At 37.6% G+C, this 16,316-nt stretch overlaps 1 protein-coding gene across 1 annotated transcript; it reads left to right on the top strand.

Annotated features, from left to right (window-relative positions):
- Window positions 1-8,497: 8,497 nt before the first annotated feature.
- On the top strand, window positions 8,498-9,127 carry LOC148544136 (uncharacterized). The gene has a single exon (XM_088498879.1). It carries the CDS (start codon window positions 8,498-8,500, stop codon window positions 9,125-9,127), a length of 630 nt encoding a protein of 209 aa, XP_088355005.1.
- Window positions 9,128-16,316: the final 7,189 nt, after the last annotated feature.

Genomic DNA, 16,316 nt, shown 5'->3' with positions numbered 1-16,316 from the left:
GATTAACTCTGTTAGTTTACCGTGCATATTTCATGGTATTCGGTTTGGCCAACCTAATGCTATTGGTCTGTGTATTTGGGAACACTAATGGATTATCATAGGTGAAATAGAAGTATTAGGCTATGCGAATCGTGAGGTTTAGGAACGTTAGAAGCTGCTTTTCAAGGATAGCTCAGTTTCGAATCTTAATCTTTGCTTGTATTTTGTAACTTGATATATCTTTTCCTTCATAATTTGCATTGAAGTATGTGCCTTTTATCGTGCCATGTGATTTCACGTACCATTCATTCTTCTACCCTTAATCTTGGAATTCCTTGTTTCATTTTCTTTTCTTGAAATGCAATTTGAATTCTCTTACGCATAATTTGATTGATCGTACTCTTGGTTATTCCTTGGGTTTTTGAAATCCCAACTCTTGACTTGCATTCCTTTACATGAACTATGTAATCACTTGATATGATTTGAACATGTTTTGCTGTGATGCCTCATAATCTACTGTATCCTCTCAGATTTTTGTCTCAGACCTTTTGATTGATTCTTATACAAGGTTGTCCTCGATTTTGTGTTCCTCTTTGTGAACAATACAATCCCTTGAAAAATTCCAAACTTGTTTGGTGTGATATATCATTTCTTGTAACTTCTTTCTGAAGTTCTTGTTTCGGATTCTTCTTGAAAAAATTTCAATTCAATTATTCTCTTGCTTGATTTTTTCCATAGCCATTTTCTAAATTTTGATAAGATAGTTTTGAATTTATGATGCGCTCCTTTACATGAAACTTTAAAACTTCTTTGTGTAGTTAAAAGTTTACAGTGTACCATCCGTTCTTTTATTGACTTATAGGAAGACCTTACCTCAAATTTTTTTTTCTGAATAGAATTTGATTTCCTTCTAACTCTGTTGCAATTTCAATACATATCTTTATTTGATTATGCACTCAAGTACCTTTCAAGATTTTGGAGAAGATATCTTTAGCCTTAGCCCCTATTTAATTTTTATTTTACAAGTCTTGTATAATCTATTTCAACTTGAATTTGCATTAACATAATACAATATTTATGCTTTTGTTATTTTCTTTGAAAAGTGTTTGCTTTGTACCCTTTCCTTTTGAGCGTGAAAATAGCTTTTCCCTTAAGTTTTCCATTCTTTGTGGATATTTCATTCGGTTGTGTTCCTAATTATTCTCTTGAATTTTGTAAATGATGCTATTGACTTCAATTGTCTTCTCTTTGTGAACATTGTACATCTTTTATTCATTTTGAACTTGTTTCGACCAAAGACACCATCTTTTCTTTTGTTCCTCTTAAAGTTCTTTGATTCAGATTTTCTTGTTAAGATGTGTTTTGATTCTCTTTTCCGCACACGTTATTGTAACTATTTTTGTTTAGTTGAAATTGTAAACCCTGTAAAATTAGCGAATAATTAATCAATAAATTAATTTTTAATAAAAAAGAATAGAAATGTGAATTTTTAGGATAGTCCTAATTAAAATAAAAATTTTGACACTAATTTTAAAAAATTTGGCCCAAGATTGGGCCGAGCCGGTGAATGGGGCCGTATTGGGCCCAAGGCCCAAACTACACTTACCAACTAATGAGCTTCAGCTCATTTCCTTTCCCTCATTCCTCATTCACATTTCAGAACAAAGGGAGGAAGAAGAAGGAGAACAAAACCCTTGTTCCACTTCTAGCCACCATATCTTGCTACTCCAGCTCCAATCGCCGCACCGTTTGCAGCCACGCGACCACCACGTCGAGCTCTATGAATTTATCAGAACAATTTCATAGGTAATCCTCACTCTCACTCCAGTTGCTCTATCTCCTTGAATTTTGAAATTTTGTGAGATTTATATGTTGAGATTTGTTGATTTTGGTACTCTAGGTTTGATTTAGCTTGCGAGAATTGTTGGACTTGGTTCGTTTGGTCCGTGGGTACGATAAAAATTTTCAACCCATAGTGAATTCATTGATTAAGTGTGTGGGTATTGAATTTTGTACATGTATATGTGAAAAATGTGTTAGGTGTATGTATATAAGTGATATGAAGCAATTGGATATGTTGGAAGCTTAATTGGAAGCTTGGGATTTGATGCTAGTTGCTGAAATTGGTGTTGTGGGCTTGCTTCTTACCTAAGTAGGTTGTTTTGGGTTATACGAGGAAATCAGCGAAGGTATGATTTTGGTTTCTCGTATTTAATATATAATGTCTTGTGAAAACTTAGGCTAGATGACCATAGGATAGGTTGGAATGATAAAGTATGTTAAATGCTTAGTATTTTTGATAAAGATTGATGACATGGATTGAGCATGTGTTGGTGATCATTGGTATGATGGAAATAGAATGATAAATGGTGATTGAATAATGATTGACAAGTTGATAACATTGATTATACATAGATGATGATTGTTGATCATCTTGTTTATTAAAGTGAGGAATTTAGGTATAAGTTTGTGTAATATTGAGGTATGATTGATTGCGGTTGGATGTGGAGATGTTGGCATTGTATATGGTATGTTGTGTTGCTGGTTTTTGTGTGTGGTTTTTTGGTAGTAATAGAGGTTTATGAGCTTTTGTGAAAAACTAATTTTTGGCCGAACTTCGGCGAGCCATAACTCGGTTTCTGGACCCCCAAATTGTTTAAAACTTGTTTCGTATGAAAATTGGGTTCATGAAGTTTATGCGCATCAGAAGTTTGAAGGGCAAAACTAAAAATTCTGCAGCATTCAGCATTTTTGATGTTTTTCATAGCTTGCGTACGCGAGCAGTGATTTTTGTGGGGTTGTGTATGTGTCCACCTGCACGCGACATGACCAGCCTATTCTGGTTGGATATCTCACGTACGCGAGCCAGGTGCATGTGTATGCGAGCATGGAAATTTGAACGACCATGCGTATGCGTAGCCCCTATTTCAGCAAACATGAATTTTGTATTTTTAAAGCTTAATTTCGAACCTCTAAACCTCTATTTTTACTCTTTTAGCCCTTAAATCTTAATAGTATGCCTAGTAATGAGATGAAGCTAGGAAGAAGTGATAACTTGGGGGTAAAGTAAGGTTGAAAAATGATGAATTATGAATGAAAAATGCAGAGAACTGAAGTATATGTGATGCCATGGCTGTAAAGAATGATTATTCAATGATTATAAATGATTATGAATGTTTATTGGCTTATGCACTCAATTATCTGAGATACGAGATTCCCTGGGTAAAGTACCATGACTTGCCACTACGTATTCCAGGTTGAGACTCGATACTCTGTTGACCCTACGTCGTAAGGGTGACCGGGCACGTATAAATTCCCGGGAAGGATACCCTCAATGAGCAAATTTTAAATAAGAAAAAACTATGCATAGAATCTAGGGGATGCGCGACGGGGGATAGTCCAGGGTTTAGCAGCCGGACTTGTTGGGTTGGCTTGATAATCGACAGATGAGACTCATCAGCCATAGGACAAGCATGCAAGATATGCATATTGTTTGAATTGCTTGCTTGTGCACTGTTTGGGAATGCCTAAGTGATTTTAATATGCTAATTGTTATACTTGATATCTGTATTACTTGTATTCTATCTGTATTTGCCATTGTCTGTTTGTTTGTCTATGGGATTTCACTGGAGTTGGAGGAACGGAGGAAAGACGGAGAGAGTAAGGGTTTTAGTTAAGGTTTGGTTAAGTTTAGGAATCCTTAGAGAACCACCCGCCTATGGTTTCTATTTTAGTTCTTTAAGAGTTATAATTTGAGCGTCGGAGTTCTAGGATTGCCTCTGGCTTTTTCGAGACCTTATATCTTATGTACGTGGCACATTTACCATGCTGAGAACCCCGGTTCTAATTCCATACGAACATTTTGTGTTTTTTAGATGCAGGTCGAGAGGCACCTCGCTTGGCGTCTGGAGCTCTACAGCGAAGTGGATCTTTTGGGGACTTTATTTTGTATAGTTTATATGTGATCATATGTATAGAACTCTCCTGATAACTTGTTTTACCTTTGTACCTCTTAGAGGTGTATGGAGAATTAGGGTTTTTTATATATGTATGTTGGGCTTTGGGTTATGTATATATGTATGTAAATATTCTCCGGCCAGCCTTAGCTTCGCAGGTTGAGTTAGGAGCTTGTTATTTTGTACTCTTGACCCTCTACTCTTGATTTCTGTATATATATGTTGTGAACCTTAGCTTTCTTCGTACAAAAGTAATCCTTATTCCTGAGCATTGCGCTTTTAATTTAATGATTTTGTTTTACCAATTTTTCAAGACTCCTCATATACTACGTTCTTTAAATTATTATATGTATATATATTTCATTTTAAAGGTCGTAATACCACACCACCTCGGTTTTACGACTTAAGCGTGAAACTCTGTGTGGTAGGGTGTTACGCAATCCTACACATCCTTCCGATATTCCTGTGATTTCAACTACTCTTTCAGATTCTTGTAAGCACGGTCTTTAAGACCCAAACTTTTTGATGTTAGATTAAGAACTAGTTTTGATATATTTTAATGGGTCAAAACTCAATTTTCAGAAATTGTTTGATTAAGGGAGATTGACTCAAGTTTTGATAAATTGAATTTGAGATAAATTAAAGTTTTATCTAATTGTATGATTTATTGAGTAATTTTCTATATTTAAATTATAAAGCTTAGTAATTATAAAATAATAAGAATTTTATATGATTTGATTTAAATAATTGATATTTTTAGAATTTAATACTTTAAGTTTTATGAGAAAAAAATTAATTATAGTATCTTATATTTTAAATTAGAGTACTTGACTGAAAGCTAATTAGTAAATAGATAAATAATAATATTCTCAAAGTAATTTTAAGAGATTAAATTAGATTTCAAATTAATACTCTCTACCTAATTATCCCAAAATCCCCAAATTAAAATCCTAATCCTAACTAAATAAAATCCTAATTTTTATCTAACCCTAAACCCCTTAGCCGCCACCCACATTTCCCCTTCCCTTTCAATGTTACACACACACACACACACACACAAAAGGGAGAGAGCGTGTGAATCAGAGAAGAGAGGAGAGAAGAGAGAGAGAGAGAGAAGGGTGCCGGTGAACTAAGGCGCTGTTGTCACCATTGTTGCTGAAAGAGGGAGAAAGAATTCATGCGGCATAGGAGAAGAGGAGGGGAGGTCATCACATCCCATTCCACCGTCGTTGTCCTTGCCACGATGCCATAGTTACCGTTGTCCATAGGTGAAGCCCGAGGAGATAGTTCGCAGAGAAGAGGCTCGCAGATCAGAGGAGAGAGAGAGAGAGAGAGAGAGAGAGAGAGAGAGAGAGAGAGTAAGGTGGAAAGAGAGCGTGCGCCATTGTGCTCGTGGCCACCATTGCGTCTTGCCATCGTCGTCCGTGGAGCCTCAGCTCTGATCGTTGTTCTTCCTCCGTCAGTGCCAAACTGCCACGCCGTTGCTGGGGCCATCCACCATCGTGGAGCTCACCGCCGTCGTTCTAGCCGTAAAAAACTACCGCCAAGCCCCTATTGTCTTGGTAAGCTCTAGCCTTGTTTCAGATATTCTTTGTCGTTTAAATTTGTCGTTACCGTGAGAGTTGTTACTGAGGTTGTCTGTGATAGGAAAAAAATAATTATTGCGAGTTACTCTACTGTCAGTAAAGGTCCCTAGAGCTACTGCTGCTCCGTTGCCTCATTTCTCTTTAAATGTAGTAAGTTATTCTTGCCTTGAAATCCATACATCTATTAATCTGCTATTAATGATTGAGAATTTCGCGATGTTAACATTCTAGGGTCAAGTTCCAAAAATTGCATGATTGAAATAATAGTTGTTGTTGTGTCATCCTACTTTGTTTCTCGTGGTGAGATTATTTGGTTCCGTTTCTATTTATCGTAATACTCTATTACCAATTATGTTCTAATTTCACTTAATGTCCATTCTGCGTTAATACCAATTTATGTCAGATGAGTCGTTGTTGTTGTGATCCTTGATGTCACTGTTGATATTGCCTGAAAATCAATGAAGTTGCTGCTGCGAGTTAAGAATAAATGGGACTCTTGACGCGTTAACTTTTAAAGGTTTCCGACTATTGAGGTAGGGGATTATTTTAAAATAAAAATATTTTGAGCTTTGAATACCTGACAAGTTTAGTAGATTAACGCAAATGAATGAATGCTTGTGATGTAAATAATTTTTCTGCTGTGATTGAGTATGTTGTGTTTGAAAGATGGATATTATGATGTTTGGTCATGTTGATTTTGAATTTTATATTGAAATTGATAATGATTGATTTTGCATGACGAACATGGAAATGTTAAATTGAAATGCTGATTTTGTTGGGTTGAGGTTAAATTGAGAGAACCCGTGAAGGGTGGTAAACTCTGGTTTTTAGGGGAGGTTCTGTTGAAATTTTTATAAAAATTGAAGGGTTTTTGAAGTTTTGGTTATGGTTTCAAAAATGAGTTTGATTTGATTAATTCATCAAAATAGATATGGCTTGAGTACTTTTTAAGATTTTAAAGTAAGTAAAGTAATGGATTTGAGGATAAATACTTTTGGGATTTTCAATTAGGATTTTTATTTTTAAATTCATATGGCTTGGAACCTTATTGAAAAGGTTTTAAAACTTGAAATGGTTTTGAAATTGGTTTATGATTTAACTTATTTAATTTTGAATAAAAATAAAAAGGAATTTATTTATTTAGTTGAAGTTTTAAAAAGTTAAATTACTTATTAGTCCACGGATTCGGGTTTAAGAAGTGTGAAAAGAGATAATGTTATTAGAGTTAAGCAATGGGGTTCAAGGGAAAAAAGATACTGTAGAATATGTAGTTAAGTTGTGATTTATAAGAATTATGAGATATTGGTTGAGGATCTTGGGAGTATTAGATTGATATTGAAAGAGATTAAGATGTGAAGGATTAAATTAACGATGAGATGATATAATGGAATGAGATTGAATCTAATTGAGAAAATTGTCCACTTGCTCTAGGTAAAGGTTTGAGACACCGATTAAGATGTAGTGGCGTTGTCCACTTGTTCTGGGTAAAGGTTTGAGACACTGAGTAAGATGTAGTGGCATTGTCCACTTGCTCCGGATAAAGGTTTGACATACCAAGTAAGATGCAGCGGCGTTGTCCACTTGCTCTAGATAAAGGTTCGAGACACCAGGTAAGATGCAAGGGTTGAGTTTTGTCACACTTGCTCCGGGTTTAGAATTGTAGCACTGCCTGGGTAGGAGGCAAGGGTTGAGGTTGTCCCTCTTACTCCGAGTTATGCGAGTAAGATGCAAGGGTTGTGATTTGGTCCCACTTGCTCCGTGTTATGGTGTTCCTATCCAGGGTTCGCTACCGGACATGATGGGTTTGGCTGTATAACTAACAGATGATATCATTAGCCATAGGGCGGATATGCATCATTTGCATTTATATGTTTTGTTTGGGTGTGCATTGGTAATTGACTTGCATATTTACTATATTGTATTTATCTGCTACTTGATCTAATTGTTGTATCTACTCTCTATACTTGTGTTCATACCCTGGCCCAAAGCGACGGCCATGTCCAATTAAGTCCAAAAAGGCCCAATCTAAAGGGTTAGCCTTCACTGATCTACTTGACCTCTCCAAAGAGGTCGGATTCGACATGAGCTGGTAGATAACACTTATTCAAATAAGTAACTGCCTCCCAAATCTCTCACCCACTTCTAGAAGAGTGATCTTAACAACCCTAAGATAAAGGGACGGTTATCCACCATCAGAAGTGGAACTACTTCAACAGTGGTTGTTGGATCATAACCTATAAATACACTAACACACTCAGGTAAACTTAAGTTTCAATACTTTAAAACCTGCTTACCCTCTTGCTAACAAAGTCAAGCATGCACCTAGCCTACAAGGAGTGAAACAGGAGGTCGGAGAACTCCTGAGAGACTACATAGAAAGGTTCAACAAAGCGTGCTTGAAAATTTAGGACTTACCCACTGAAGCAGTGATAATGGGCCTAGTCAATGGACACCGAGAAAGACCCTTCTCCCAGTCCATCTCAAAGAGACACTCGACTTCTTTAAGTGATGTACAAGAACGAGCTGAGAAGCACATCAATATGGAGGAAAAATCCAGGTTACGAGAACCGAGTTGGTGGATACGGCATCCCCATCAATCTAAAAGAGAAGGAGCCCAAGAAAAAGGAAGAAGTCGGATCTGAAAGGCCTGGAAGATATCACTCTTATACTCCTCTACGAGTTTTCCTAGTCGACGTATACAGAAAAATTTGCTGCACTAAAAAGCTTCCTCCCCCGCAACCCATCAAGAACAAAAAGGGGGAAAGTCGTAATGAATACTGTAAGTATCACAAGCTGTATGGACATTCTACCAATGATTGTTACGACTTAAAAAATGTGATAGAAAAGCTGGTCAGGGAAAGTCGGCTAGATAGATATCTCATGGAAATATCAGACAATCATGGAAAAAGAAAAAGAGATGATGAAGGTCACTGACGAAGAAGTCTGCCCCCACAAACCTCCGAGCGACACATTCACATGATATCGGGAGGATTTGCTGGAGGAGGGTTGACCAAATCATCTCGAAAAAGGCATCTGAAGGAAATCTACCAAGTCGAGAGTGAAGGGCCCGATCTCCCAACTATCTCATTCACCAAGGAGGATGGACAAGGCATTGTGCCTGGACATGACGACCCGGTAGTAATCACTATGATTCTCGCCAACCCCCATCTACATAGAACTCTGGTGGATCAAGGGAGCTCGGCGGACCTCTTGTTTAAACCAGCATTTGACAAGTTGGGGTTGGACGAGAAACAGCTAAGGGCCTACCCCGACACCCTCTTCGGATTAGGGGACACTCCCATTAAGCCGCTGGGTTTCATTCCCCTACACACAACTTTTGGAAAGGGGATAAAATCCAAGACCTTAAGCATCAACTTTATTGTCGTCGATGTAGCTTCTGCCTACAATGCCCTGATAGGCAAAACAACCCTAAATTGGCTTAGAGCAATGGTTTCTACACCCCACCTCTGTATGAAGCTCCCAATACCAGAAGGGATTGCTACCATCAGGGGAGACCAAAAGCTGGCGAGAAAGTGCTACAATGAAAGCCTGAACCTAAGAGGTAAAGGAAAAGAAGTCAATACCATTGAACTCGGGGGAGTCTGAGTTAAAGAATAATTACAACCACAGCCCAGAGGAAAAGCAAAAGAGGTACAAATCGAGCAAGAGATTGGGAAAAACACCAACATAGGAGCCAACTTAGCAGAAGATCTGAAGCAGAAGTTGGTACAGCTCCTACAAGAGAATTCCGATCTCTTTTCCTGGAAAGCTTCCGACATGTCTGGAATAGACCCCAAACTCATGTCACACAGATTGGCTGTTCATCCGAGGTCCCGACCTGTCCAGCAAAGAAGAAGGAAGCTAGGACCTGAACGGGCTCAACTGGTCGAAGAGCAAGTGCAAGCCCAGCTAGAGGCAGGCTTTATTAGAGAAGTCAAGTATCCGGCCTGACTAGCAAACGTGGTGTTGGTCAAAAAACAGAATGGCAAATGGAAGATGTGTGTTGACTACACCAATCTCAACAAGGCATGTCCAAAAGACCCATATCCTCTACCCAATATTGATACCCTAGTAGATTCTAGCTCGGGATATAATTAAATCCCAATGTACCAGCCAGACCAAGAAAAGACATCGTTCATCACGCCAAGAGCGAACTATTGCTACGTGGTCATGCTATTTGGATTAAAAAATACAGGGGCCACGTATCAAAGGCTGATGAACAAGGTGTTTGCACCTCACTTGGGAGAACTAATGGAGGTATATGTGGACGATATGCTAGTGAAAACCAAGGATGATGCCAACCTTCTAAACGATCTCTCGCAAATCTTCCACACCATAAGATTGCAAGGGATGAGACTAAATTCCGACAAGTGCACCTTTGCAGTGGAGGCTGAAAAATTTCTGGGATTCATGCTAATACAAAGGGGATTGAAGCTAACCCCGATAAGTGTAAAGCAGTCCTAGAAATGAAGAGCCCGACCTGCCTAAAAGAACTCCAGCAGCTGCACGGCCGACTTGCAGCTCTATCTAGATTCTTGGCAAGATCAGCATTAAGATCCCTACCACTTTTTTCTCTACTAAGAAAAGGATGCCAGTTTGAATAGACTCCTGAATGCAAAGAGGCATTCCAAGAGTTCAAAAGGTACCTGAGCTAACCTCCCATTCTTTCCCGGCCAAAAGTAGGGGAAGAACTCGTATTATATTTAGTTGTCACCGAGAAAGCTGTGGCATCAGTATTAATACGGAAAGATGAGGTCGGGCAGCATCCTGTCTAGTTCACAAGCAAGGTGTTACAAGGCCCTGAACTAAAATATCAAAAACTTGAAAAGTTCGCATATGCCTTGATAATAGCATCTAGAAGGCTTCGGCCTTATTTTCAATCTCACACCCTAAGAATTCGGACGAACCAGCCCATAAAGCGAATCCTTCAGAAAACAGATGTTGCAGGCAGAATGGTTCAATGGGCTATAGAGTTATCCGAATTCGACTTGAAGTATGAAACTTGGACAACAATTAAAGCCCAATGCCTTACTGACTTCGTAGCCGAATACGCAGGAGATCAAGAGGAGGCCCCCACAACCTGGGAATTGTACGTGGATGGCTCCTCCAACAAAGTCAGAAGCGGTGCATGCATAATACTAGTCCATGAGAATGGAACTCAAATAGAAGTCTCCTTGAAGTTTGAATTCGCGGACTCCAATAATCAAGCAGAATATGAAGCCCTGATTGCCAGGCTAAAGCTAGCCAATGAAGTTGGAGCAACTAAAGTGGTAGTCTTTAGTGACTCCCAAGTGGTGACTTCCCAAATCAATGGAGAGTATCAGGCCAAAGACCCAAATATGAAAAGGTACTTAGAAAAACTATGGAGTATCTTGGGTGATTCCCTGAAATCGAGGTCAAACACATAACTCAGGAACTTAACATCAGAACAGACGCCCTTTCCAAGTTAGCAAGTACCAAACCGGGAGGAAACAATAGAAGCCTGATTCAAGAAACTCTCCAAGAACCCTCAGTCACGAAGGCAGAAACTAGGCAAAACATCTTAGAAGTTTCCGGATTGGACCTCGAATGGATGACTCCTCTGTTCGAATACTTAAAATTCGACATCCTACCGAAAGAACAAAAAGAGGCCAAGAAGATCCAGAGGGAAACACAGAACTACACCTTGGTGAGAAATGTTCTTTACAAAAGAGGGATATCTACGCCATTGTTGAAGTGCGTTCCGACTTCAAAAACGGAAGAAGTCCTGCATGAAGTACATGGTGGCATTTGTGGAAACCATCTGGGAGCGAGATCTTTAGCCAGAAAGATCATCCGTGCTAGATTCTTTTGGCCGACCTTGCAAAAAGACACTGCCGACTTTGTAAGGAAGTGTCAATCATGCCAGATGCATGCAAATTTTCACGTCGCTCCCCCAAAAGAACTCATTATTGTAACTTCTCCATGGCCCTTTGCAAAGTAGGGACTGGACCTACTCGGGCCTTTGCCACAAGTGTCTGGACAAGTAAAATACTTTATAGTGGGATAGATTACTTCACAAAATAGATTGAAGCAGAACCTTTAGCCACCATCACGGCACAGAGAAGTCGGAAGTTTCTTTACAAGAATATCATTACTATGTTTGGAGTCCCCCACTCCATCACCACGGATAATGGTACTCAATTTACCGACTCTACATACAGGATCCCGGTGGCCAGTATGAAGATAAAACACCAATTCACTTTAGTAGAACATCTCCAAGCAAATGGGCAAGTTGAGGCAGCCAACAAAGTTATATTGACAAGGTTAAATAAAAGGCTTCAAGAAGCAAAGGAAGCTTGGGCTGAAGAGCTTCCTCAGGTATTATGGGCCTACCAAACCACATCTCATTCAACTACTGGTGAAACACCTTTCCGACTTGCTTACGGCATCGAAGCCATGATCCCCATAGAGATCTGGTGCGGAATTTATGACCCACAAACTAACCGACAAGTGCACCGGGTCGTACCAAGTAGTACCTCAAGTGAATGAGGGTCGATCCCACGAGGATTGATGGACTAAGTAGCAATGATCGAGTAATTTACTTAGTTAGACAAACAGAAAAGAGTGTTTTGAGAATTCAAAAGTATTAACAGTAAATTAAGAATATCAGAAAGCAAGTAGTAAACGGGTTGTGAAATATATGAGTAAAACAGTTAAGGCTTCAGAGATATTTATTTTTCGGATTAACTTTTCTTACCAACTATTTTAATCATGCAAGATTCAATTCATGGAAAACTATATGTGACTAAACCCTAATTCCTTAGACCTTTTTAGTCTCCTCTAACCTTCATCAACCGCCAATTCCTTGGTCACTTGATTCCAATTAGAGGGTTAAGTTCAATTCTAGTTTATATGCCACAGAAATCCTAATTACCCAAATATAAGAGGATAATATGCCATGTATCCCGTTAAGTCCAGATAATTAGAAATTTAGGAGAAATTATTTTCAAGTTGTTGTTTAAGCAAAGAGCTTTTCCAAGTTTTACAAGAACTCAATTAGAACAAGGGTCATACTTCCGTTCAACCCAGATTCATAAGATAAAGAACGAAAACAATTCTTGAAATTGAAATCAATACATAAATTAAAATAGAAAAGTAATAGTATTAATCCATAGAATAAACAGAGCTCATAACCTTAACAGTGGAGGTTTAGTTGCTCATGGTTCAGAGAGAAAACAAGGATTCTGTAAAACTGTAAAGTGCAGAATGAGGTAAGAGAGAAGAGATAAGCCCGAAGGGCTTATTCTTTTCCCTTTTATATCTAATCCTAATTAATGTAAAATATATTTTCTAAAACTAAATAATATCTTTTCTTATTTATAAATAAAATAAAAGTTCGAATTAGAATTAAAGAACTCTTCATAGCTTTCCTTGAGGAGCATGGGGACCATTGTGAATCATTAGTGTGGCGCCTAACTTGGAGGAGGCAGCAAGGATTGGACACGACTTGCTTGACCTGGAGCCTAACTTGGTGGATTGTGGTGCCTAACTTCATGCTGGCCAAATTGGTTCGAGTGTGAAGGTTGTGTCTGGCGCCTAACTTAAGAAACTCCAAGTTAGGCGCCACCTATGTAGCATGCATTTGATGTGTGGAGTTTATCTTGGCACCTAACTTGGATTAAAAGTAGCAATCATAGTGGCTAAAAGATAATTAATTCTTAATTAAACTCAACAATTTGAATGCAAATTCACTAGGAAAAGATAGAGAAGATGCTCACGCATCAAGGTCAGTGAGCAAAGCCTAAGGATAAGATTTTACGATAAGGTCGGAAACATCCAAGCACACAAAGAGGAGCTCGAATTGCTCCATGAAGTCCTAGAACAAGCCCAGATAAGAGAAGCAGCGTTAAAACAAAGGATGGCGACAAGTTATAACCAAAAGGTCATTTAAAGAAGCTTCGCCTTAGACGACTTAGTCCTCATCCGAAATGACATCGGAGTGAATAAGTCGGGAGAAGGAAAACTTACTACTAACTGGAAAGGACCCTACAAGATAGTTGAGGTTCTCGGAAAGGGCTATTATAAAGTGTCTAGGAGGATCTGAGCTCCCAAGGTCATGGCACGCTTGCAATATGAAGAGATATTATAGCTAGATGCGAACCTCGCTCCCTGGTGTACTCTTTTTCCCAACTTCATGGTTTTTTCCAGAAAAGGTTTTTCTGAAAAGGATTTTAATGAGGCATCACCGCGAGGGCTAAGGGGAAGAAATTTCAAACCCTTGGTAGCAAAAGCACCCTTATGAAACCACATTTCATTAGTAATAATATCTCTTTTCTCTATCTCTTTATTTTTCTCTTTAAAATTTTCCATTTATCATTACTACAATTACGCATTGACTTAAGCTCGAAAAAGTGCAAAAACTCATTTACCGACCTACATGGTCGGCAAGATAAAGCAACGAGGTACAAGTCAGTGTAAAGAGGTTATAAAAGTTGATAATGACAAGCTCAGAAGTAAGATAGCTAATGACTTTTAAGTCGGATAGCTCGAGCAGATCAAAATGCATCTCAAAAATAACCTAAGTTTTAAAAATGATTCCATTGGCAAAACAAAATTGAGCGTGCGAGGTCAAAGTAATGGAAAAAGATGCGAAAATTCCTTAGGGAATCAATGATAAAAGTTTTTCATAAAAAGGTTTTCTCAGAACTTAAAAGCTTAAAAAACTTCACATAGTTAAAACTTTCCGTCCAAGGATCGAAACAAAGGTTTTTTACAAAACCATGTAAAGGCCTTGAATCATTCAACAAAAGTTTTCAAATAAATGCAGCGTTATCACATAAACAATAAAATGATTACTTTGTTAAAGGTCCTGTCCAAAAAGGACCAGAAAAAAAATTGTTAAAGGCCCTATAAAAATGACCAAATGTCAAAGAACTACAAGCAAAGTATACAAACAAATATAAAAAGAGTTCATAAAAAGGACCCACAAGTCGGGCCTTAAAATAGCTTAAATCACTGGGGACCGAGAAGATGACCTGGGTCATCGACAGGAACAGGGGTCGGGTCAGCTCAGCTACAGAGGTCGGAAGGGTCAGAAGGATCTCTTCAGCATCAGGAGCTGGAATCACCTCGGGAGCTACGGCAGAAGATGGCATATCAACCTCACGAGGAGGAGAGTCAATAATGCGCTGCCTCACCGTCTTCAACTCGAGTCCGTCTTCAAAATAATGACGCCCAAATATGCACTTAATATACTCAACTTTTTCTTTTAACTAAGCTCAAATGTACTCCCAATTTTGGACTATTATTTTAGAATCTTTTCAATTTTTTAAGCCTAAAACAAATAAAAGGACAAATTACTGAAATAAAAATGACATTCTACTATCACACCATTCACTCTAGGTTGGTATATATAGTAGAACTCGGTGCGTGCATAAACCATTGTATCCCTTTTACGGTTTATGCATGTTTTGCATCCTCACAGAAATCGTAGAAGCCCTACACATTTTTTTTCAAATGCTTCATCAACGTAAACCGTAGAATCCCTCCAACGATTTACGTGGATTTCAAATCCATGACGCCCCTTTTACAGTTTACATAGATTTGTAAAAAATTATATTTTTATATCCAAACTACAAAAGTTGCATTTCTGTAATTTTAAAAATCAAATATTTTATTTTCGTAAATTGCCCAGTAAATTATTTGATATTGATTTTATGAAATTTAGTATATTCTTGTGATTTAATATTACTTTCTCATCGACCGAGAAGAACAATAATGAATCATCCACAAATTCCAATTGAGACAGCAGCACTTTATTAGCAATTTATAAAGCTTTCCAATGTTGTTCACAACTTTACCCACTAACATGAAGAGGAAAGGAGATATTAGGTAACCTTATCGAAGTCTCCTTCTCATTTTGAATAAATTTTTGGAGATCATCACTAACATTGTATTCATTAAGATATCTAATTGATTAGGGTACTGAAATAAATAAATTGAGTGAATCCTTTATCTATATACATGATTTGGAAACTGGTTACGTGCATGTGCAAATTGATTATTATGTAATCTGTGGGAGCCAACCACGGTTTTAAGTTTATACATAAACGGTGGCTACCTGACATGGTTTATGTTTGAAAAAGATGGATCATAAACCGTGGCAAGCTACCACGGTTTACTAAGGGAGACAAATATACATAAAACTTTGTAAGTAGTGTTTATGAAGAACTTTCAATAGGCATAAACCTTTGTTAGCTATCACGGTTTATGAGGAGAGAAACTCTATATATGTGTGACATTCAAGCTGTTCAAGAGATCATTGTCACCATGACAAGTGAGGAAGAGAGTTTTCTTGTCTTAGCGCATTGCTCTGGAAAAATCCAAAGAAGCAAAAAATATGGTGTGAAGTTCACTGACAGAGAACCATTGAGTGTATTCACAGTTTATGCTTTGAGTAATATAAAATTGTGTGACAAACGAATAATATTAAATTAATTAATTTTTTTTTTGTAATATAATTTAAAAAATTAATAAATGTCAAATCAAATACTCTATATAATTAAATATCAAATTCAATAGTCTACATAATTAATAGTTTAGATAGTTTAGGAAATTAATATACTAATGTTTTTAAACGAACTTTCTTGCGTCTTATATATATGCCAATTAAATAAACTGGCCAATATTCAAAACAAATATTATTGTAGTAGACAAAATTAATAATTTAATTTAGTTTCAAAGTAAATATTTATGTACTCAAATATCAAATATAATACTCTACATAATCAATATTTTAGAAAATAAAAAAAATTATTACAAAGCAATTTAAAAA

Source organism: Arachis ipaensis, chromosome B9, assembly GCF_059453495.1.
Source record: "Arachis ipaensis isolate K30076 ecotype BB chromosome B9, ASM5945349v1, whole genome shotgun sequence".
NCBI lineage: Eukaryota > Viridiplantae > Streptophyta > Magnoliopsida > Fabales > Fabaceae > Arachis > Arachis ipaensis.
The sequence above is the reverse complement of the archived record's forward strand: the minus strand, read 5'-3'. Positions and strand labels throughout refer to the sequence as shown.

Coding starts and splice junctions, on each gene's coding strand:
- LOC148544136 (XM_088498879.1), top strand. CDS start 8,498: ATGATATCGGGAGGATTTGCTGGAGGAGGGTTGACCAAATCATCTCGA.